We start from the raw sequence: 25,374 nt of genomic DNA, 5'->3' as shown, positions 1-25,374 counted from the left end.
AAAAAAAAAAAAAAAAAAAAAAAAAAAAAAAAAGAATACAAAAAAAATTATAGAACCTAGTAGACTAATGCTTGGTTCCACCTCTAAAAAGTCTGACCCCTCTCCAGGGCATCCCTGGGCCAGGCTGCCCTGCCCAGCTCCTCCCTGCTCTGCCCACAGCACAACCCCACCTCCATCCTTGTCCTTCTTTCATCTCCAGAGAATGTCCTTTTCTTCCCATCTACCTAAATCCTGCTGTTTCTTTTTTTTTTTTTTTTTTTTTGGTACACGAGCCTCTCACCGCTGTGGCCTCTCCCGCCACGGAGTACAGGCTCCAGACGCGCAGGCCCAGCGGCCACGGCTCACGGGCCCAGCCGCTCCGCGGCATGTGGGATCTTCCCGGACCGGGGCACGAACCCGTGTCCCCTGCATTGGCAGGCGGCCTCTCAACCACTGCGCCACCAGGGAAGCCCCTGCTGTTTCTTTAATTAAATATGACAACTACCTGCTCTATCGATGAGAGGATTTGACTGCCTTTCATTCCACTTCCTTCCACACCCATATACCTCTTCTGAAGTTCTTTACCAGTGAACCTGCAGCTTTACATCACATTGTGTATGTTCTGTTAGCTTCCTCACATGTGACCCTATTTCTAGGAAGAGCAAGAGATGCTTGAGAGTAGGGTGGTGATGCTGACTTTGAACATGCCCCAGAATGCACATGCAGACATTACAAAAACTTGATTTTTCTTATTGCTTGGCTTTGAGGTTATCATTAAGTAATAAGAACTATACAATTTGTTACAGACAGACTTCTACTTTGAGGTTAAACAAGGACAAACAGTTAAAATCCACTGAGGATTTCTATACGTAAGTAGGCTGTCCAACCAACATTAAACATTCAGCGTCACACACCTGGAAAATGCCGGTACCAGGGCCCCCCAGAACTTGAGCTGTTCTCCATCTCTAAACGGTGCCACCCTGCTACAAACTCGAACACCTCTCCTCCCATCTGTCAGTATTTTTTTTTTTTTTTTGCGGTACGCGGGCCTCTTACTGCTGTGGCCTCTCCCGTTGCGGAGCACAGGCTCCGGACGCGCAGGCTCAGCGGCCATGGCTCACGGGCCCAGCCGCTCCGCGGCATGTGCAATCTTCCCGGACCAGGGCACGAACCCGTGTCCCCTGCATCGGCAGGCGGACTCCCAACCACTGCGCCACCAGGGAAGCCCCCCATCTGTCAGTTTTACAGTTCCTCCTTTAGGCTCACCCACATCTTTTCCTTAAGACTCTCTCCTCCTGTTCAGTGACAAAGCCTCTTCGTCCGCCATGATACTGTACAAAACTAGCTTCTCCACAGGTGTGGTGACAATGAAAGCAATCTACTCCCCACCTAGCTCTGGTGGTCACACCTTGGAAGGAAGCATTATCTGTAATGGATTAATTTATTAATACTATGGCTACTCTTTCAAGATCCATTCAGAATATTTTGTTAAATTCCAGAAACATGAGGTCTGGGACGTGCCTGAGGCTGTGAGCCGGTCCTGGACCATCTGGCCTCAGGGCTGCCCCTGGCCAGCCCCCGTGGCCTTACCTTCTTTCCCTCGGTGTCCCCGCAGTAAAACTGCTCAGCTTTAGTCTTGCCCATCACCACGGGATCGGCAGCCTCCAGGTGGGAAGGGTTCGCCACCAGCGACAGGGTGATGTTCCTGTCGGTCACACGGTTGATCCGCCGGTGATACATGCCCAGGTGGTACTTCACGTCTCCAGAACCCTGAAGGTACAAACAGTCAGCCTTTATCCTGGGCATGGAGATGCTTACTCTTCACGACAGCCCTGTCCTGTGTTATTTCTCCTCCCAGAACCCCCATTCCTGGAAGGATGGAAAGCCTTTCCCCAGAATGGCTCTACCTAGGGCACAGGGAGAAGGTCCCTCAACCAGAGGCGCATGTCCCAAACCCCAGCGGGGAGGACTGCGGGGGCTGCCAAGCCTCTGATCTCTCCTTTCTCCGGGAGGTCGGCCACCGGCCACCTCCTTTGCGAGTGGTATGGAGGATCCCAGGCCCAGGTGCTTCCGGAGAAACAAGTGGAACCAGGGTCTGGTGTGGGTCGGAGCTATGCTAGTTTCTAAAAGAAATCAGGTGTCTCACCTCATCAGCTGCCTCCAGCTTTGAGTCGAACTGACAGAAAATCTGCTCCAGCTCCTTCCTGATGACGTTTGCAAGCACGTTCAGCCGCCCTCTGGTACACAGAGGAGCGAGCAGGGCCTGAGCTGTGTTCCAGGCAGCAGGCAATGCTGTTCTAGCCCCTTCCTCCCCCGATGGACAGGCAATGCCTCGATTTGCAGCCCGAGAGGAGCTGAGAGCAGAGCTGATGTGGGACACTCAGCCTCTGCTTGCCCGGCACCCAGGGCCACGACGAGGTGGGAGGAAGAAAGGTAGAAAACGGAGAAACACTGCCGGCCTGCGGCGAACGCTCCACCCTCAGCCTCCGCTGCCGCCTCAAGCTGAGGTCTCCGCTCCACGTCACCGAGCAGCCTTCCCTCTAGGTTAACCTCCCTCAGTGGTGATCCCGACAAGGGCATGAGGCCAAGATGCCTGCCTAAAACCACTGTGGCCTTGAGTGTGACAGTGGCTACCGAGGGAGGGGGATGCTGTGGCGATGGCTGTCCCAGGACAGGGGTGCAAGTGCGTTCCAGGCGAGCCAGCCTCCTTGCTTGCCTAGTGCCCCACCCCGTGCTCTGGATGCATGAAAGGCAGCCAGGTACCTGTGAGGCATCCCCATGATCACGTAGTCCACTCCGTTCTCACTTGACTTGTCAATGATGGTCTTGAGGGCAGGAATCAGCACCTCGCAGCCTTCGAGACCAAAGCGCTTCTCAGATGACCATTTCCGCTGCAGGAACTCCTCAAACCTGGACAGGAACCAAGCCACTCTGAAGAGCCAAGTCACCAGGGCCAACCTTGCTCTCGTGGGGCTGTGGCCACGCTCCAAACCCACCCACCCCTGTCAACAGGCTGTGCCACACTGACGGGACCAGTGCAGCCCCATACCTGGTGGAGCGCACTAGCCGGGCCAGCAGGGTCCGCTTCTCCTCATTGGTGAACTGCATGATCCCAGGCGTCTCGAATTTCTGCCGGATCCACTGGCACTGCTCCAGGTCATTGATGAACATGAACTCCACCCCAATGTGCTGGCAGTACGCCATCTGTTTTTCACGCACACACACACGATCAAGGGGATGTCCCCCCAGGGGTGTTGATTGCCCACTCAGCCAGAAGGCTGGCAGAACAGGTGGCCTCCCTTTCAAATGCAACAGAGCCAGCTGTGACCTGGGGCACCAAGTTTGGGCCCACAACCTCCTCTCACTCCGAACCTGGCCATGAAATACTTCCTCCACAGAGTACAGAGCCCAATAGGCAGGGAGGGGACAGTGAGAACCACTAAGCCGAGACATGCTCCCCTCATGGCGGGAGGACAGAAGCACCAGCCCAGGGACGGGGAAGCTCCTGGGGAAGACAGGTTCTCTGATCTCAAGGTCAGACTGTGCCCACCACCCTGAGAAAGAAAGGCCCTGTGCTGCCGGTGGATATCACAGCTCAGTGGCCACTTAAGTTAGCAGGCTTTTATTTATTTATTTTTAAAATTTATTTATTTATTTATTTATGGCTGCATTGGGACTTCGTTGCTGCGTGTGGGCTTTCTCTAGTTGCGGCGAGCTGGGGCTACTCTTCGTTGCGGTGCGCGGGCTTCTCGTTGTAGTGGCTTCTCTTGTTGCGGAGCACGGGCTCTAGGCATGCGGGCTTCAGTAGTTGCGGCAAGCAGGTTTCAGTAGTTGCGGCACGCGGGCTCAGTAGTTGTGGCTCATGGGCTCTAGAGCGCAGGCTCAGTAGTTGTGGCGCACGGGCTTAGCTGCTCCACGGCATGTGGGATCCTCCCGGACCAGGGATCAAACCCATGTCCCCTGCATTGGCAGGAGGATTCTTAACCACTGCTTTTAGGAATTTAAAAAGCAATGCCCTGGTGTGACAATAATTTTTAAAAATTAATTAATATATATATATATTGGCCACGCCGCACATCTTGTGGGATCTCAGTTCCCTGACCAGGGATCAAACCCAGGCCATGGTAGTGATACCGCTGAATCCTAACCACTAGGCCACCAGGGAACTCCCGACAATAAGTTTTAGAGCCCACAAATGCCTTTCAACGTCTTCGCAGCAGCCGTGCTGACCAAGCACTTAGAGGGCCAGGTTCTGCTTGGTGGTTCTGTCCGTGACCCCCTTTGGTTTTCACAACAGACACGGAAACTGGCTGGCACAGTGCAGGGTGAGGATGCACCTGGGATCCCAGTGGTGGGTCTAGATGTGACACCAGAGCGGGGGTGGGCTCCTCTGCATGTTAATTCTATGATAATGAAACAAAGGGACATTTGCCTGAACTCAAAATGATGGCCAACCACAACGTGCTCTCGCTATCATCCTAGGCAAGAGGAGGGAAATCTTGCCTAGGGACAAAAAGAGGAAATGGATCTGGGAAAGACCTTGGTGTTTAAGGTGTTTTCATTAACTCCAAAACGATATTTCCCTGAGGACACCTCATGTGATAAACTGGGAACTTTTAAACTGGATGCACAAGAAGCCCAGGGATGGGGGTGCTGGCCTGCCTTCCCTGACTTCAGAGCCAGCGCGAGTCACCACTTCCACCGGAGCTGTACAGTGACAGTGCCCTGATCTACTGAGCCACAGAAGAAAGTGTATTTCTACACAAACACATTTGAGAAAACATGGCCCAGCCACAGCGTCTGTTAACGTGAACCTTGAACCTTCCTCCATCAGCTTAAAAAAGGGTGCATCTTCCCTGGGACCCAAGTCTGAGTTGTAAGCCTAGCAGAGAGGAGAGGAAGGGGTGGGGAGAGAGGGGAGGGGAAGGGGAGAGGGAACTCTCCTCTCCCTTCCTTTTCTATGTGGATCCCTTGAAAATAGCCTCCTCAGCAAAGATGGATCTTCTTTCCCAGAAAAGAGAGTCTTTATTCTTGTCTGGGTTCCCCAACAGATCTGCTTCCTTGGTGGAGACTCCAAATGAACAGCTGCTTGCCTCTTGATATAAACGCCTAAACAGAAACCTGGAAAGAAGCCTATTTACTGGAGAGTTCTAGCATTCTATTCTTAGGGCTCTGACCACAGTGCATTAGAAAGAACCTAAAGGCATAGAAAGGCACATCAGTGGTCGTTGGGTGTATCGCCGTAGAGAGGTAGTAAAGTCCTGATGTGTCCCGTGGTTTTTCATAATCGTAGAGTGCCTGTATCGTACACCATCCCAGGTATTTCCAAGGGTGTGTGATGTCTTAAAAAATTGTTTTTATCGAGGCAAATTCACATGATAGAAACGTAACCATTTTTGGGTGAACAATTCAGTGGCATTTAGTACATCCACAATGTTGTGGACTCAACATTTCTCTAGTTACAGAACATTTTCGTCACCCTAACAGGGTTGTACCCATTAATCAGTTGCTGCCCATTCTGCCCAGTCCCTAGCGACCACCAATCTGCATTCTGTCTCTATGGATTTACCTATTCTTGATATTTCATATAAATGGAATCATACGATATCTGACCTTTGGTGTGTGGCTTGTCGTCACTTAGCATAATGTTTTTGATTCTTCCACATTGTAGCATGTATCGGCACTTCATTCCTTTTTATGACTGAATGCTATTCCGTTGCATTCTATGACACTTTATATGTCTGATCATCAGTTGCTGGACGTTTGGGTTGTTTCTGCCTTTTGGCTATTGTGACTCGTGCTGCTATGAACATGCCTGGGGCTCCCTCCTTTACCCATGGAGGCAGGAGAACACGCCTGTGCTCCTTATGCCTGATGGGCAGTATGTCCAATACTGAACAATTAAAGGCTCAAAGGAAATTATTGGGTCAAAAATAGTATGTCTCCATTATTATCAGCATGAATTTAGCTATTAACTTGGACACATAGTTACTGGGCCCCTGGATCATATTTTGTTTCTCCTGTTCTTGGCTCAATCCCCAGGAGAAAAGGGCAGGGAGTTTTAGGTGCCAATTCTTAGCTTCTCTCTCTAGTGAGACGTTAGGAGGCCAAGAAATTGCACTCGCTCTAAATATTCAAAGAGCTGCAAGTTGATTATTATGTCACGGGACCAAGAACATACTTAAGCTCTGTCAGCTCACACAGCCGCCCAGTGCACGCACATGTCACGTGTAAACATACCTAACCCACCATCATTGGGTGAGTGTACACAAATATCTGTAAACAACGAGAAGGGGTATTCTGAACTGGGACAAGTCAGAATGGTAGGCTCTCTTGGAAGAGCCCTGGACGTGGGGCCCTCTGGGGACAGGGGGTGCTATGGCTGGGACCCCTGGAGTCCAGGTCCAAGTGTCCACAACAGCCCAACTCCTGGGTTCTGGCACTGGATGAAATGAGAGCCGTGCATGGCTCTCTGCCCCTTTCAAATGCTGGATCAGTACAACCTGGGGCTCGAGCAGTCGCTTGTAAACACAGCTGCATATCGCTATCTCTGGGAGATTTGTAAAAATGCACATTTCCAGGCTCCAAAACCAGAGCTGACTCAGTTGGTCGTAGGTGGGCCAGGAATCTCCCCAGGCGTTCCTATTCAAGTTGTTTTGGGAATGACACCATTTATTTACCTAATGCTTTAGGACACATTTTTTTTTTTTCCTGGTGCATGGGCCTCTCACTGTTGTGGCCTCTCCCATTGTGGAGCACAGGCTCCGGAATGGCCCATGGCTCAGTGGCCATGGCTCACGGGCCCAGCCGCTCTGCGGCATGTGGGATCCTCCCGGACCGGGGCACGAACCCGTGTCTCCTGCATTGGCAGGTGGACTCCCAACCACTGCGCCACCAGGGAAGCCCAGGACACATTTTTTAAAGTCGGAAGCAAAGTCTACATTTTGTTATGGTTGATTGTAAAAATAAAAAAGCATGGAATTTCATCAACAAAATAGCAAAAAACAGAACAAAACAATTCCCCTTCCCTTACATTAAAAAAATATATAGAAAAAAAAAAATATATATATAGGATCAAGAGAAAAACAACCTAGTCTGGAGGTCTCCTGCCAACACAAGTTTTTAGCAAGTCCACTGGAGTTTTCTGGAAACGACTTGTGTTTTCTTACCTCCAGGCGCCGGATGATCTCCCGCAGCGGAAGGGCCGACTCCTGTCCCCCGATGAACGTGGTGGTGGGCAGGTGGAAGACCTTGTCCAGGTCAGACTCGTCCAGCCCGTAGAACCCTACAGGGGTGAGGAGAGATGGGCACAGCCATACGGGGGCCACAGTTTAGGAAAAGGGGGAGGGACTCCCCAGGGGAGAGAAAAAAGAAGAACAAAATCATAAAAACCTCTGTTATGTATGAAAGTAAATACTATATTACAGCCAGAAACACAAACTTTAGCAACAAACAGAAGCTGAGTATATTACTGGCATCGCGGGTAAAGGAGGGTAAATTCACATGATGCCCATATCAGCCCAGTGCACCAATTAGTCATAATTTAGAGAAAAACGTATTTCAAGGCCCCACAGACACAAAGCGATTTAGGCTTGAAAAGGCACTGGGTAAGTCAATCAGAAAGCAAATGAAAAACAGTTAAGCAGAGAATTCAAGTAGAAAATGAGGAACTGGACTAGACTAGGTCATATATGTCTTAATGGTGATGGCGTTTGTGTGTGGTGAGTGGAAGCTAGGAGACTGAGAAGTGAGGGACAGTCACCAAGAAGCCCAGTGGCCTGCGGGAGAGCTGCCAGGCAGCAGGGCAGAGGCTTCCACAGCCACCTCTGATGAAGGACGGCGCCATCTCCTGGAAGACCTCCAACTGCACATAAAGACCCATCCTCCAGACAGCGCTCATGAGTCACAGATCTGATTATCGCTCTCCCCAGTCCAATACCGACACGTATTTACTGACTAATTGCTAAGGAACCGACTATCACTGACTCATCACTGCTATTTGCTGAGCACCACGTGCAAGGTGCCTCCCATCTGAAAGCATATTTCAAACTGACAAACACGTGACAGAGTGGAGGGGCTCTTTCCAGGGCATTATGCGCTTGATTCATGTTGCAATAATTATCAAAGGGGAAGAGACTTGGAGGAAAACTGTCCAGTGACACTATAGGTTAGGCTCCCACCCACAAGGTATTGGCTGGAGTGAGGCAAGGTGCAGTTCACAATCCCAGACGCCAGGATGAAATGTGAAACGAGCACCCACAGTCTCTAACACCTGACTGTGCAAGATCAGACAGTCTCCCATTTCCTGGCCTAATTAAGTGTAAATAAGACAGAAGGCCCAGTAAGGGACCCAAGCAGTCGCTTGCAAACACAGCTGTGTATCCAAATCTCTAGGGAATTTGGGAGATTTGTAAAAATGCACATTTCCAGGCTCCAGTGCCAGGACTTGACTCAATTGGTCATGGATGGGCCATGAACATCCCTGGATGATCCTATCAAGCTGGTTTGGGAACCACAGCTTTTATTTATCTAATGCTCTAGGACACTTTTTTTTTTTTAACTTTTAAAAGCAAATTCTATGTTTTTCAACCTTTTTTTGTTTTATTAAAACAAAAGCAACCTGGCTTTTTTTCACCTTGGGGTGGTGGTGGTGATGGCAGAGTGGCTTGGTTAAGCTATGCACCCATTTCCTGCTGTTATTCTATCAAGAATGAGGATGGGCCATCACATGGGCCTAATAAAGCATGGCTCTGGCCCTTCACAGCTCAGCTCTCAGTGTTTATGGAGGAAAACCAGAGTTATTTGGGGGACACTTTTCCTAGCTCATGGGAACACTCAGCAGTGGGGGCTAAGGGAACCAGGGTATCCAAGGAGTGCACACTCTGTTGGGAACAGTTTGAACATTTTGATTGTGGAGTTAACCAACAACTGGTGTGTCCCAGAGGAGAACGTGGGCTTGTCGTGACCTTTCAGCATGAAGAGCCCTTGGCCTCACCACATGGGTGATTCTTCATTTCCATCACCGTGAACTGATCATTCTTGGGCTCTACTACTGAACTTCAAAACTGCTGGCCTTGCTTCTGAGTTCTTCAGTCATTTGACAACTTAAATCTACAGATGTCTGGGAAGGAAGTATAGACATATGCCTACCTATTCCCCCACCAAGTGCAACTGAAAACCCCAGATATCATATATAAAACAAATGCAAGATTACGCCAAAGGGTGGAGAAAAAAGCCAACCAGCCAAGGAGGTCCCTGGGTTTCCTTTTGGGCTCCCATATCCCAGACTTGGAGCAAAGAATGTGGAAACTTCTACAGGTGTACACAGAAAAAGCCCCAACAAAAGCTGCTCTCTTTAAAGGACTAGGAGAAAGGCAGCCTCGCAGGACAGAAAACTTTTAGACTGTAACTGCTCTGTTCCACCCAAACATACGGAACACACTGCAGTCCCATCAACACCCTTGTCAGGCTGCAGTGCACTCTGACCTCTGACCCCACCCAAAGGTTTCAAAGAAGGCCCAAGAAGAAGCCCAAACTTTCATTCCCTCTGGGAGGTTATGCACTAGCCCACTCCCCCACCCTAATGTCAACAGAGACTTTGGGGCCCAGAATGTCCATTTCCACCGGGGAGTAACTAGGTGGGCCCCTCCCTACCAGAGCAGTGTTCAGAGGAGCCTTGCTATAACAAAGATTTCAACAAGATCCCATCTCATAATACCCAAAATGTCCTGGTTTCAATATTAAAAAAAAAAAGAAAAATCACTTATAACAAGAACCAGGAATATGTCAGATTGAACGAGAAAAGATAATCAATAGACACTAACACCAAAATGACACAGATGTTAGAATTATCTAAGATTCTCAAGAAGCCATTATCAAATGATTTCAGTGAGCAATTAAAACATGAGACATGAAAAAAAAATTAAGTCTCAGCAAAGACACAGAAAGTCTCTGCAAAAAATTAAGATACAAAGAAGCACCAAATGGGAAATTTTGAAACTGCAAAATATAATAACCCAAATTAAAACTTAGTAAACAGGCTCAATGGCATTATCAGAGGACAGAGGATCAGTGAACTTAAAGGGAGAACAACAGAAATAAACCAACCTGAAGAAGACAGAGAAAACAGATTGGGGGGGAAAAAAACGGAAGAAAGTCCTAGGGACATGTGATGCTGTAACAAAAGATTTCACAGCTGTGTTGATGAATCCCAGAAGGAGAAGAGAAAGCGGGAGGCTGAAAACTTCCCAAATATGGCAAAAGACTTACTCCACAGACTCAAGAAACTCAGTGAACTCACAAAATAAAGCCAAAGAAATCCATGTCAAAATATGTTACAATTAAACTTCTGAATTTAAAGACAAAAAATCTTGAAAGCAGCCAGAATATAGTGACACTTTGTCTAGAGGGCAAAACAACTCAAATAATAGTGGATTTCTCAACAGAGGACAAAACAACAGAGGACAAAATAATAGAGGATTTCTCAACAGAAGCCATGGAGACCAGAAGGAAGTAGCACCACACTTACCAAGAGCTGAAAGAAAAGAACTGCTTCCCCAGAATCCTATATACAGTGATAATATCCTATAGGAATGAAGGAGAAATCAAAACATTTTCAGATGAAGAGAACTAAGAGAATCTGTCATCCTAAATGAATGGCTAAAAGAAGTTGTAAACAGAAAGGAAATGATACCAGAAGGAATCAGACAGGAGGAAGGAAGAAAGAACATGGAACTAAAAAATACAGGTAAATAAAAGGCTTTCCTTCTCCTCGTGGGTCTTCTAAATTATGTTTGATGATTGAAGCAAAATTTGTAATATTATCTGATGCAGTTCTAAACATATGTAGAGGAAATGTTTAAGATAACTATATATTTTACATGGAGAGAAGGAAGGAATGTAAAGGGAGGTAAGTACACTTCATTTGAACTGGTAAAATGATGACACCATTAGATTGTGATAAGTTATGTAGTGATATAACACCTAAACAGCCACTAAAAGGGCTAAAAACCACTAAAAACACAAAGAGAGATGATCAAAAAGACTATATATAAATAAAAATGGAATTTTAAAGTATAGGTTTAAAAACCTAGAGGAAGTCAGGAAAAAGAAAGCAGAGAAATGAATAGGGCCAAACAAAATGAAGGATAAAATGGTAGACTTAAGCCCTAACATATCAATAGTTACATTAAATATAAATGGTCTAAATATACTACTTAAATGACAGAGATTGACGGAGTGGATTAAAAAAACAGGACTCAACTATATGCTTGACTTCAAATACAGTGATTTAGGCAGACTGAAAGTAAAAGGATGGAAGAAGATATGTCATGTAAAACATGTCCAACAAAAGCAGGAGTAGCTATATTATCATCAGATAAAGTATATATTAGAGCAAAGAAAATTACTAGAGACAGAGAGGGACATTGTATGATAAAAAGATCAATCCACCCAGAAGACATAGCAATTCTAAATGTGTGTGCACCAAACAACAGAGATGCAAAATATGTGAAAAAAAACACACCAAAACTGAGTACTGAAAAGAAAAACAGACAAACCCACAGTTCGTCTGGAGGCTTCAAAGCCCTTCACTCAATAATCGACTAAAAAAGTAGATAGAAAGTTGCCAAAGATATAGAAAGACTCTATAACTGACAGGATCTAATGGACATTTATAGAACACTTCACCAAACAACATCAGAGTATGCATTCTTTCCAAATTCCATGGAACAAATGCCAATTCAGACCATATAGTGGGCCATAAAAACACCTCAACAAATTTAGCAGAACTGAGGGACTTCCCTGGTGGTTCAGTGGTTAAGCATCTGCCTTCCAATTCAGGGGATGTGGGTTCGATCCCTGGTTGCGGAACTAGGATCCCACATGCCATGGGGCAACTAAGCCTATGCGCCGCAACTAGAGAGAAGCCAGTGCGATGCAACTGGAGAAGCCCACGTGCTGTAACAAAAGATCCTGCGTGCTGCGACTAAGGCTCGACGAAGCCAAAAACAAAAAAATTTAGCAGAACTGAAATTATATGGAGTACATTCTCCAACAACAATGGAATCAAACTAGAAATCAATAAGAGAAATATAAAAGGAAAATCTCCAGATTCTTGGAAACTAAACAACACCTTCTAAATAATCCATGAGTCAAAGAAGAAATATTAAGGGGTATCAGAAAATACACTGAACTGAATGGAAACGAAAATACAGTATGTCAAAGTTTGTAGGACAGCTAAAGCAGTTCTGACAGGGAAATTTATAGCAGTAAATGCAAACATTAGAGAAGAGGAAAAGGCTCTAATCAGTAATCTATAAGATCTTACCACAAGAACCTAGAAAAAGAAGGAAAAAAAAAACAACACAAAGAAAGCAGAAGTAAGGAAATAAAAATAAGAACAGAAATCAATGAAATTGAAAACAGCAAAACAGAAAAATCAATGAAACAGCTGGTTCTTTGGAAAGATCAGTAACATTGACAAACTTCTAACAGGACTAACAGAAAAGGAGAAGACACAAATTACCAGTATCAGGAGTAAAAGGGGATATCAATACAGATCCTGCAGATATCAAAAAGATACTAAGGGAATACTATGAACAACATACACTTGACAACTCAGATGTAAACAAACCATTCCTAGAACAACACAAACTGCTGTTACCCACCCACTATGAAAGAGATAACCTGAATAGCTCTAACTTTTAAAGAAATCGAATTCATAAATAAAAAGCTTCTGAAAAAGAAATCCAAACCCATATGGTTTTGCTGGGAAATTCTACTGGATGTTTAAAGAAGAATTAACACCAACTCTACACAGTCTCTTTCAGGAATTAGAGTAGGAAGAAAACTTCTCAGCTTATTTTACAAAGCTAGAATTACCCTGATACCAAGAGCAGACAACAACAGTCAGAAAAAAAAAAATTACAGACCAATATTCCCTACGAATACAGATGCAAATACATATATATATAGATGCAGCAACATGCACAAAGAATTATATACCATGACCAACTGAGGTTTATTCCAGCAGTACATGTAAGTTGGGTTCAATACTTGAAAATCAATCGATGTAATCCACCATTGATCAGGAACAAAGCAAGGATGTTCATTCTTATGCCTCTTAGTCAACATGGTACTGGAAGGTCCAACCAGGGCAATTGGGCAAGAAAAGGAAATAAAAGGCAAACAGATTGGAAACGAAGAAATAATTGTTCCTATTTTCAATTGAGATGATTGTCTACCCCCAAAATTCTAAAGAATCTACTAAAAAAAAAAAAAGTCCTAGAATAAGTGAGCTCAGCAAGGTCACAGGACACAACATAGAAACAATCAATTGTACTTCAAGATATTAGTAATGAATAGATTGGACACTAAATTTTTTTAAAAAACAGGAAGTACTGACATGTAAATCTAACAAAACATGTACAGAATTTGTATGCTGAAAACTACAAAGAGCTGATGAAAGAAATCAAAGATCTAAATAAGTGAGACATACTATGTTCATGGATTGAAGGGCAACATAGTAAAGATGTCAATTCTCCTTAAATTCATCTATAGGTTTAACACAATTCCTACCAAAATGTCAGCAAGAGTTTTTGCAAATGTAGACAAGCTTATTCTAAAATTTACATGGAAAGAGACAGGCCCTAGAACAGCCAAGGCAATTCTGGAAACGGAAAATAAAGTTCAGCAGCTACAGTAATCAAGACAGTGTGGTACTGGTGGAGAGACACACCTATTGAAAGAATAGAGAACCCAGAAACAGACCCACTGAATAAGTCCAACTGATTTTTGATAAAAGCGTATAAAAGCAATTCAATGATAAGAAAGACAGTGATTGACATCCACAGGCCAAAAATAAACAAACCTTGATCTAAACTTCATATCCTATACAGAAATGAACTCAAAATGGATCACAGAGTTAAATGTTAAATGCAAAACTATAAAACCTTTAGAAAAATACAGGAGAAAATCTTCAGGATCTAGAGCTAAGAAGAGAGTTCTTAAACTTGATACCAAAAACATGATCCATAAAAGGGAAAATTGATACACTGGACTATAGAGTTTAAAACTTTTGCTCTGTAAAAGACCCTATTAGCCGAAGAACAGAAGAAACAACACAAAGGTCCTTCAGTGAGTAAATGGTTAAAACAATTCTGGGACATCTATGGCAAGGAATGCTACTCAGCAATTAGGAAGGAAAAAATTAGTGTTAGAAAAGCATGCTGACTGGAAAATGCCAATTCCAAAATGTTACATATTGTGATTTGTAAAACATTCTTGAAGTGACAAAATTATAGAAATGGAGAACAGAACAGCGGTTGCCAGGCGTCAAACATGGGGGTGGGGTAGAAGGGGAGTAAGTGTGGCTACAGAGGGGCAGCAGGAATGACCGCTGGAGTGATGTAGACCTCTGTGGCTTGACTGCTGTCAGTGTCGGTATCCTGGTGTGATGTACTATGGTTTACAAGATGGTACCACTGAGGGAACTAGCTGAAAGGCATATGAGAATGTCTCTGTTATTTTTCATAACTGCATACAATTATTTCAAAATGAAAAGTTTAATCAAAACTAGAGTCTCACAGACATTATAAGATGGAGGAAAAGAGAACTTCTGAGTGACACCTGGCATGGAAGGAAGACTGGCCACTGTGGTGAGTGACAGCAGGCAGATGACCCCCGGCACCCCACTCTGGATTCTTCAAAGGTGCTCTGCCCAGAACCAAGGGTCATTAAGGACTCCTTACTTCATTAAGTAATGTTTTATCAGTACTTCAGTTGTCCTTCAAACATGGGAAGATCAAAAGGGAAAAAATGCCCAGGAAGCAGAATCTGAAAGAATCCAGAGTCCAGTCAGAGGCATAGTGCAGGATGTGGAGGAAACGACGTGCCAACATGCAGAATGTAGTGTGGCCTCAGGTCCCCGCTGGCTACAGCAGGAGCTAGAGACAGCCTACGCTAAAGACGGAAGCCCAGCGAAGCGATGGTGAGACACACGTGGAGGTGAAAGTGCTCTTCAGAACACAAATGGACAGAAGCTAATATGACATGGTAAGTAGCTCTACCTGTTGGATAACAGCTATATGACAGGAAAAACATATCTCAAGACAATTAACAAACTTCAAAACACTCGACAGAGTTGTGTCAACTTTCCCCAAATTGCATGCTGGGGAAAGCTGCACATCCTGCTCAAATGAAGTCCTCAGCTCCAGAAAAGTGAAAGGCTCGTTATTTTCATACCTCCTACTGTTAGCATTCGAAGTCGTTCCTTGAAAACTGCAAGGTCTGAGAGGCAGAGTGGGATAGCATGGGTGAGTACAGAGGGAAAAAGACAGGTGAGTTAGTTTAAAAAAACCCCAAACACCCAAAACCCTACACCATTACCGCAGGAACAGGTAGCACAAACACTGTCACACAGACACAGACACTGAAGGAGAACAAGGGAGGGGGGATATGTGGTCTGAGAGCTACTTTGATAAACATGGAAACGGTTCATGAACAGCTGGAATAAGGTGAATCTGAAGGAGGGAAAGGCTGCTCCCTGAGACCGAGAAGCCACCGTGTGGTGGCAGCTGAGACCTCCTCACTTCCCCATCCTGAACAAGTGGCCGACACAGAGCTCTCCTGGGAAGCCAAATCCACCCAGTCCAGACTGCTTTGGGATGAAAAAACTGGGGAAAAGAAAATGAAAAAGTCTAATTTTTGTGTCCCATTCCTCAGAACTGGAGCATCAGGCAGCAGACTAGACCCAAAACCTCAAGCTCCTGCTGGATTCTAAAGAGTAGAAGGTAGGTCCTTGGTCTCCCCTCTCGATAAGGTAGAACCAGGATGGAGGAACTCAGCTGCTGAGGACACAGGCTGAGAGCCACACACGTGCACAGCTGCACACACTCCTGCCCCACACCTGGAAGCTTGCCTGGCGCTAGTGAAAATCAAGATGTTGATCTGGACACACAAAATGCCTCCTGACGCTGGTTCCCTGGGAGGGTGGGCCTGATGACTGAGGGGTCAGAGCATGGTCACCAGCACTGTGGCTGCTCCCTGCCCTGGGAGTAGAGAGGAAGGCCAGCCAATGCATCCTTGGACGCTGATGGCAAGAGCTCTGACTCAGAGAGGACAGAGATGCCTGCTCTGAGTGAGTAAAGCTCTCCTCCTCGCCCTCGAGGACGGCAGCACCTACCAAAGACCTCAGAGCCAGTGGCTCTCAAGACAATGGAACGTCCAGGTCCTACACAAAAGCATGGATGCTTTGCTTAAGGCAAGGATGAAGACTCTTCATTTTCTCCTTCAATCCTCATAATCAAGACATACGACCACGCCAAGGAGCCATAAGCGTTGCCTGTGGGACTATCTCCCCACCTCCCCTGCCACCTCCCCACCCGCCGCCAGCCTCAAAGGGAACTGCAAACGTGCATCTGTTAAAAAAAATCTAGGGACTTCTCTGGTGGCACAGTGGTTAAGAATCTGCCTGCCAATGCACGGGACACGGGTTCGAGCCCTGGCCCGGGAAGATCCCACATGCCACGGAGCAACAAAGCCCGTGCGCCACGATACTGAGCCTGCTTTCTAGAGCCCGCGAGCCACAACTAATGAGCCCATGTGCCACAACTACTGAAGCCCGCGCGCCTAGAGCCTGTGCTCTGCAACGAGAAGCCACCGCAATGAGAAGCCCGCGCACCACAACGAAGAGTAGCCCGCACGCAGGAACAAAGACCCAACGCAGCCAAAAAATAATGAAAAAAATTAAAAAAAAAAAAAATCTAAAGGCAATACGGTAAAATGTTTACATTTGTTCACTCTGGATACTGGATACGTGGATGCTTTTATTCTTATCTGCACTTTTTGGATATTTTAAAAATAAAACACAAAGAAAAGACAAAAACCGAAGGAGAGTGGAAAGAGAATAGATATTCTGGTTGTCATTTACAGAAAGCGCAAGGGATTCCCAGCACCTGAGCGCTTTAAAACATTTTTAAAAATTACTTCTTGGTGAGCACAAGATGCTCTGCTTGAGAGACAGAGAACGGCTGAGATTTGGCCGTGTTGCTCCTAAGTGAAGCATAGCCGGCAATAAGCAGGGATGTGCCTTGGTCTGCCAGTTCCTGGGCATCCAGGACGGAGGACACCCCTGCAAGGGGATGTACCCACAATGACCTTAGCTTAGCCTGCCCTCCTGAGTCACTTGGGGAACCTGATCCCAACTCTTCACTCAGTGGTCTGGTGGCACCACACACTCACTGCACACAGCAGCCAATAAATGCTAAGTAAACTGCTCCCTATTGTTCTGAAATTATGAAAGTAGATTAAAATTCAACTCTATTTTTAGCTCATTCTTCCCAGCCATCAAGGGGGCAAAACTCAACCAGAAAGAATGCTCTGGAAGGTCAGAAGGGTGGGGAGACTTCATTTCCTGCTGTGCTGGACATGAAGTAGCTAAAATGTTGCCGTAATCTGGACTTTTGAATTGCCCTTTTAACTATTTAACTCAAGCTCATTTCCTAAGACTGACAATTTGCAAACACTAATGGTAAATACAAGTTTCACGCCTTCCTCTCTATTTACAGAATTTGTTTTGAGTTCTCCTTTAATTATGTTTAAATCTCACATTTAAGTAAATTTCAATCGTTTTGTCACTGTGAATAGTTATACTATAGAATTTATATAGAAACCACAGACGATGGCACTTTTAAGCTGGAATCTAACTCAAATGCTGCCCTTGGAAGAGGAGAGGAAATGGAGGGCAAGAGCTAATGAGAACTTTCACCATGTCCCCACCCAGCCAAGGGCAGCTCTGCTTAGGCCAGAAACAAGACTTCCCCACGCCCCGTCCTCACCCCAGCGAAGCAGGGACTGCATGCCAGCGCAGGACTGCAGCCTGGAGGGGGAAGAGCGCACAGGCTGTCTGGAGTTGATTTGTTTCTACTTAAGGTGGCAACAACCCCGACCCCAAGGGACTCGCTGTCAAAAGCTGCACGCTGACCCTTCTTTAGGGCCAACCAGGAGAGGCCTCGCTAAAAAACCTGATCCCATCTGGAGACTTCCCACCTCTCCCGAGGGAGGAATGTGGAATGTGTGCCCAGGCATCTCAGGTTGGAGCTCAACTCTCCTCCACCCGACGCGACATAAATCAAGATGCGCTTCTGGGGGACACCTGGAACCTAGCTCCTAACATAACACATCCTGGGAAAAGGCCCCCCTTTCCTAAGCAGTCACCGCACATTTCTAGACCATAACCCACACCTAACTGAGAAACTGTTCTAACATTGTTAAATTTTAATCAAAATAATCGATAACCCCACCATCTGAATGATATTTCTGTTGCATTCACAGTATGTTCTGTGTGCACGTGTCTCACGGTGACCCTGACATGCTGGGACCATCCAGCAGCTGGAGCATGTCGGCCAAGTCGGCTGTCTACCTGTTAACACTGGCTACCAGTGACTGCAGGGGCCATGAGTATTTCTAGGATGTTAGCATAGGGAACCTAGGCCAGCGTTTCCCAACCTTCTCAGAATTGGTCAGAAAAGGGCAAGAACTCAGTGGAAACTTTTCATATTTTCCACCTTATTAAAAAAAATTTGAGGGGACATCAGCCCCGCCTGCCCTGCAGACCTGCACTGGCTAGCGCTGCCCTTGGGAACGGCTTCCTGACTTCACCCAAGGCTCGCAGCTGGTCCTCTGGCCCTCGTGCTGCTCCAGCAACAGCACAATGCTCAAATGCCTGAGGGGTGATCACCGCCTGGGCCTCGGTTTCCCCTCAAGAGGATGGAGAAATCGTGCCGCATCCACCGGGAGAAAGGAAGGGCAGCTCAGAGGTGTTACGAGTGGGACGCAGGCTTGGGGAAGGCTTCTGTGCAACACAGGACACCACTGCAGTCACTCACTTACCCCAGACCAACACGTGGGCCACGCCGACCCCCCGCTTTGGCAGGTCCCTGCCCCGGAGCTACCCTGTCTCCTCGTCACTCAGGGTGCAGCCCAGTCCTTACTACTACCAACTCCTGTGGGACCCACTCTGGGTTATTTGCTCCATTTCTTGGTTTCTAAATATATATCTTTACCAGAGAGACCAGCAGCTACTTATCTCAAAAGATTATTAACAATCACAGTGGCTCACACCTTCATGGAGCTTAGTAAGCTCCAGGCACTGTTCTCAGGAGTTTATTTAATTCTGAAACAACCTAGCAGACGAGGAGACAGAGACAGAGACACACAGCTAGTCCTGGCAGAGCCGGGCTTCCACATAGGGAGCTGGCTCGAACCCAGGCCCTGAGGTTCGGATAAGATGGTGGGCAGGAAAGTGCTCTAGGGACTGTCCAGTGTCCCTGAACAGAGCGGTCACGTTGGACCAGTTGTTTTCATAAAGACCTACATACATCAAGAGTGAGATAATTTAAGACTAACTTTCCTACACTAACCCCATTGATCATGACCTTCATGTCACACTATTTTGAATTCTCGGGATGCAGTGACCTTTTCTCCTGCACAGGAGGGGGCTGCTGCCCAACTTCTCCTGCTGTTTCTGAAGGGCTCCCAGCTGGAGGATGCCCAGTCTTCCTCAAATGAGCTCAGGAAGTTCTGGGCCACCTCTGTCTCTGGCTTATAACCCTCGCCATGCTGACACAGAACCTCACAGGGGCACACTCGAGGCACTATTCCAGAGTAGAATGTAAGGCAAGGCCGAGATGGCCAAGAAAGAACTAGGAAGAAGGACAGAGGTCCTGCCTCTGCCCCTGCCCCTGATGAGAGCTGTGAACTGAGGAGCCAGGCAGCATCAACAGGCCTGGGGGATCCCACCCTTCACAGACTCCTGGGCTGGGATGGCCTGGGGGGCGCTTCCAAGAAAGCCCCGCCTGTGCCTGTGGGCTGCGGCGGGCGTCATCCCACCCTGACCAGTCTTGCGTGGGACAGAGAAGAGCTCCGGGCTCCCCAGGCAGTACTAATGAGCTGGGAACCACCGAAAAAGGTCCGTTTTTATACCAAGAAACTAGCAACCAGGGATGGCACAAGGAACAGGGGAGGTGCAGTTTCCGACGGGAGAAGGAGACCCCACCTCCCCTGTGCCTTTCTTGTTTACATGCTTGACTGTGCATGGGAACGCCAGCCTCTGTGGCCTGTGCCGAGCTGGCTCTGCAGTCATCCTTTTCTGGAGAGACAGCTCCAGGGCACAGGGCCTTGAGCTCTCATCAGGCAGCTGGTGCCCTGGGGCTCGCAGGCCTCTCACGTAGAGGGGGTGCTCTGCCCTGGACCTGGAGGGGACTCACGGTGCTGAGGGGGCTTCAGCGCTGGTGAGCACAGGTTGGGTCGGGCCTGGGTGCTGCAGGGACTAAGTGGCGAGGAAGAGGAAAGGAGCTCCAAGTGTCCTCGGGGACACTGCAAAGAGAAGCTCACTTCTGGGGTGCAGAGTTGTCACCACTCAATAAAGTAGCAGGATTAAGCTCACGTCCTGCCGACAAACTGAACTGGCCCTATTTAATCATATTCAGGACGGCTTCTCTAATCTTTCTTCCAAAAACTGCTAAAGTGCAGGTACAAAGTAGAAGAAACCCTGCATTACCTAGGAGTGTTTCTGAAATGAAGACGGAGCAGAGACGAACCTCTAACGGCAATCCCAGGGCCAACACTGTTTGAAATCCAGCCTTACCTGACTAGTGCCTGACCTCCCACGTCACAACTCGGACACGCCTCTAAGGGCATTCGGGCACCACAAAGCGTTAGTGACTGTTATTCAGGAGGCAAATTTCGTCCCCTCCCAAAGAGCAGCGTTAGGCAGGTAGGTAATCATCAGTTTTATTAGCATGCATAGTGTTTCTCGAAAACAACCTGGCCATTTAAAAATTAGTCACGTCGTCATTTCTGCAGCACAGGTTAGCAGCACGGTGACTTAGAGCAGGTTAACTTGAGAAAGCAACCGCAGGTGTGAGCCCAGCCATGCCCCTCTGCTCAAGACAGAGGGGGTACGGTGAGCGGACTACAAGCGCCCGCGGGGACGCCTTCCAAAGTTTCCTCAGTATGATCACCGGCATTTGAGAATCGAGACACCCAAACTGCACCACCTGCTCTGGAATTCACCCTGTCAAAGGCAGGCCACACCGTGCTTCAGAGCAGACAGTGTGTGACAACGGTCCTGAGCAGTGCCCCGTCTGGGGCAGCACTGCCCTGAGATCTGGAAACCGAAGCCAGACGAGCTGGTCTCTGGAATATCTTCTGACCCGCCTGCCTGGGTGGGTCATCTTTTTCTCTGTGCCACAAACCTTTTCTGCCCCCAAATTTTACTTTCCAATTTTGAGACTTAGACAATTGAGCTCATACGATCTGGCTGAAAAGCTGAGATAAAAATAACTTGCCCAAAACACACTAAGGCTACATGACTGATAAATGTCAAGTGATCAGAACGAAGGAAACTTAAGAGTCTTTCCCTTCCGCCTGTGGACGTCCTGGCTGCCACAGGCTGGGACACAGAGAGAGGAGCCACGCAGCACAGCGCTGGCTGCTCTCAGACCCTCACCAAGTTTGTCTGTGGATGAGATAATATCAGCGGGCACGGAGGAGTCCAGATCAGCATCCAAAATTCCCAGGGGGTCCAGCTGTGCTACATGGTGCCCTCGTATCTACAAATGGGCCAGCGATGGAGAGGGAAGGACACACACAAAAGGACAGGAGAAAAAAAAGAGGGAAGGGGTAAAAAAAAAAAAAAAAAAGTAAAATTACATTAAAATTAGTGTTTACAGATTAATTCTCACCCACGTTTGAAGAAACAGTTACTGGAGCATCATCAAAATTTACACAACTAATTCCGAGAGGATCAAGTTTTGCAATGTGGTGACCCCTGACCTGGAAGCAATAATACAAGCAGTCATTAAGCAGGTCCTGTGGGCTGTGGCGAGGGGTAAAAGTTGCGCTTGGTCAAACCTTTCCCTGAGAGTGCCAATGAACCCAAACAACAAAGTCAGTTTGTAAAAAGCCTTACAGTAGTTTGTTTTAAAGCACTATTGTGCATAAATGCACTTTTATAAAAAGGGGATAAGCTCCTCAGGTTTTGATAAACCTGGCAGTCTAAAAGGACCCACTTCTCGGGATCCTTCACAGTTTTCCGGGATAAACAGAAATGGGATATGCTGGGGACTTTAGCTCCAGCGCAAAGACCACTCAGCTTAGAACACGAAGTCCCTAAGGAAGGGGTGGGTGCGGCCCTGCTGCGTGGGTCAGGGCACAGGGGGCACAACAGCAGACGGCTACAACAGGGACCTCAGTGCCTGATCTGAACCAGTTAAAAGCAAAAAGACACGTAAAATCCCTTCCAATTTTGTTTCTTTAAGTCTTGGATACTTTATCCACTGTTTCTTGCTAACAATTTGGGAAGGGGAGCAGCTGCTGAGAAGTCACTTAAAGACTAACAGAAATGACTGAGGCTGAATAAGTCAGGCAGTGGTCAGCACACACCAACTGTGCCTCTTTCTACAGAAACGCCCACTGTGAATGGTGTGCGTCTCGTCATTTGCCCTGGGGAGAGAGCCTGACTTGCCAGGCTCCAACAGGACAGACCCACCCTGTGCTACCTGTCCTGACACCTGTGGCAACTGGCCCCGTGGGTGGAGGGGAACGGTCCACATGGCCGTTTCCAGGAAAAAGAACATCGGAGAGAGAACTCTGTGGTGTGACACCCCTGCTACATTGCAGCAATGCCAGAAGAGGCAGCAGGAGAGCCCATGTCCTGGGAGCTCCCAGAAGGGCCTCCCCGGGCCCGGTTTCTCCTCCTTTCCTCCTGAGAACTATTCACAGACCAGGTGGTAAGGTCTGAATTCTGGGCTCTTCTCCACACCACGCGGATATCCTGGAAGGGGCTTCTGGGCTCTGAGAAAGGCCATGGAAGCCCTTGGCTCTGCATGAGCCTCCTCCAACGGGGCTGACCACTGACCGGAATGCTCCTGGAGAGGTGGCCCCTCTGCAGGCTCAGCTGCCCCTCACCTGCCTCTCCCTGCTTCCATGGGCTCTGCTTCTGTCCCCAAACCCTACAGGTTCATTTTGTCTTATTGCATTTGGGCCCTAGCAACTGAGAAGGGGAGCAGCACACCCCTCCCGGTCACTGCTCCCTCCTAGGCATCGGCACTTCCCGACGCCCGGGCACTGACCGCGTTTCCCTGCTCACAAATCATTCTTGCCAAGCTATGGGAAGAAATAAGGGCAGGTGCTAAAGGTGGCAGAGGATCTGCTCAAACAGGGTGAGACTGCCTGGGCTCCTTTTCTCTTGTCATATGTCATTTTTGCCTCCCTCCAGCCCAGAGCAGGGAGAGAGAGAGCCTAGTGTTTGGTGGGGGTGAAAGTTAAGCGACAACCTTCATGGGGTCAGCAGGGCACTCTGTCACGGATGGCTGGCCACAGCCACCTTACCTGGTAGGCCCTGATGAGAGACTGCACTGCCAGGTGATCCTCCACCAGCTTGTCCACGTTGGGCTGAACCTCCACCAGGGGCTGCGCTCTGGCCACAGCTGACAGGGAGCCCAGGCTCAGGGGGAGCGGGCTCTGGTAGGCGGTGCCCGGGGGCGCTCCGGCGTTGGTGTTTCGGAAAAAAATGTCCCATGACTGAAGACAAAGAAGGAACACACATGTCACTCCGTTGCTCCCCTAAGGGCTAGGACTCATTTTTAGCCAAAAAGAGAATTGTTCTTGGCAGATAAGCCTTGATTATGCCCATCTACCAGTAGCCTGGTTGGGTCAACTTCTTCCTACTCTGGACAGCCTGCTTCTGCCCCCAGAGGGTGGCTCTCTCAGAGGCTGGGCCCCTGCTTCCATCATTCCCTCAGATGCGCCTCCTCACCCCAACCCTACGACACAGATACCCTCCCATCAAAAGCCCCAAGGCCCAAGGCCGAGCAGCTCTGCCCAGCTTGCGGGTGCCAACTGCTTCCATGGCAGGCAGCCCAGGAGGCAGGTGAACAGAGGCCTTCCTGCCCCATCTGTTCCCTGCCTAGTCATCCGGAAGACCAATGCTCGTGGCCCTCCTGCCTGTAGGGCTGCAGCTGCCCCAGGTCCTCAAACCCCAACTGGGCCTCCTCAGGGGAAATGAGTGCATTTAGATCCTCTTTCCAGACCACAGAGGCGTGGCACAGCTTTTGGAGCCCAGGCCTGCTTGCTTGTGCTTTCTCGCCAGACATAAAACAGAATCAGGGGGACTTCCCTGGTGGCACAGTGGCTAAGACTCTGCGCCCCCAACGCAGGGGGCCCAGGTTTGAGCCCTGGTTGGGGAACTAGATCTCAACACGCATGCCACAACTAGGAGTTTGCATGCCGCAACTAAGGAGCCTGTGCGCCGTGGCTGAGGAGCCGGCGAGCCGCAACTAAGGAGCCCACCTGCCGCAACTAAGACCCGGCGCAACCAAATAAGTAAATAAATATTAAAAACAAAAACAAAAAAACCCCAAACAGAATCAAGGCCTTTATGTAAGAGCCCGGAGCTTGGACCTGTGAAGCCTGAAGCGTCCCCACTGACCCCTACAGAAATAGTCTTGTCACTAAGGGCTCAGGGTGTGCAGTTGGAGGCAGAACCTTAAATCTGAGCTCTGAGATCTTGGCAAATAACCTATATTTCTGTGCTCAGTTTTTTCATCCGTAAGATGAGGACAAAAAAACCTATATATTCTTCATAGGGTTTTTTGGGTAAAGACTAAAGGCATTTAGCACACAATCTGGTAGGCAGTTGGCATTACTGGTAGTAACTGGTATTACTACTGGTTTCAACTTCCTTTGTGCTAATGTGAACTAACTCCTCTTCCTATTATTTTTGGCTATTTTGTATTTGATTCAATTTTTTCTTTTCTTTTTTTTTTGGCCATGTTGTGAGGCTTGTGGGATCTTAGTTTCCAGACCAGGGATCGAAACGGTGCCCCCTGCAATGGAAGTTCAGAGTCCTAACCACTGGAGCGCCAGGGAATTCCCTGATTCAATTTATAATCTGCATAGACACTGTGAACTATAATAGTTTATCTCATATAAAGACGTGAAGCTTAAAATAAAATTTTAAAGGTCAGAGAAACTAAGACTTAATAAAATTCCATTGCCAAAAAGTATGTATTAAAAATCAGAGAGTTTAGAAACGTGAAAACATTGTCTTTCTTCTCTGCCATGCATTTTCCAGTTTCTAAGATTCTTCTGTCAATAAACTCTGGTTAGACTTCTTGAAAAATCTGGAGAGGAGAAACTTCACTAGATTTTTGTTCGCCCTCCCAGTTAAGTGCTACCAAGATGTTGTCCAGATGGGCTCATCTGGGAGCTTGGGCAGGTATCGAATGGGTCTATCTATGTCTGGGCAGAAACCTTGAGACTGGTCCTGAAGCCTGAAGGTCTTCTGGCTTTTTCAGGGAGGCTCTTTATGACATGTAGACAAACAGACTT

The 25,374-nt window shown here is 47.5% G+C and overlaps 1 protein-coding gene across 6 annotated transcripts in view; it reads right to left on the bottom strand.

Annotated features, from left to right (window-relative positions):
- The window catches only part of OGDH (oxoglutarate dehydrogenase), a 77,019-nt gene that overhangs the window by 25,203 nt on the left and 26,442 nt on the right, over positions 1-25,374 (bottom strand). For 3 of the 6 annotated variants that reach the window (XM_024745043.1, XM_024744747.1, XM_024744895.1), the window contains exons 3-9: positions 23,374-23,565; positions 21,491-21,593; positions 7,149-7,264; positions 3,029-3,183; positions 2,743-2,889; positions 2,126-2,216; positions 1,570-1,749 (exon numbers count right to left, since the gene is read on the bottom strand). In XM_024745043.1, the coding sequence (XP_024600811.1) occupies positions 1,570-1,749; positions 2,126-2,216; positions 2,743-2,889; positions 3,029-3,183; positions 7,149-7,264; positions 21,491-21,593; positions 23,374-23,565 (984 nt within the window). Of the gene's footprint in view, positions 1-1,569; positions 1,750-2,125; positions 2,217-2,742; positions 2,890-3,028; positions 3,184-7,148; positions 7,265-21,490; positions 21,594-21,725; positions 21,817-23,373; positions 23,566-25,374 lie in introns of those variants that run through there. The other 3 variants (XM_024744822.1, XM_024744965.1, XM_024745119.1) reach the window with 2 other exon arrangements.

Source organism: Neophocaena asiaeorientalis, unplaced genomic scaffold (genome assembly GCF_003031525.2).
Source record: "Neophocaena asiaeorientalis asiaeorientalis breed wild unplaced genomic scaffold, Neophocaena_asiaeorientalis_V1.1 scaffold137, whole genome shotgun sequence".
NCBI classification, from domain to species: Eukaryota; Metazoa; Chordata; class Mammalia; order Artiodactyla; family Phocoenidae; genus Neophocaena; species Neophocaena asiaeorientalis.
This window is presented reverse-complemented; position numbering and strand designations above follow the sequence as displayed.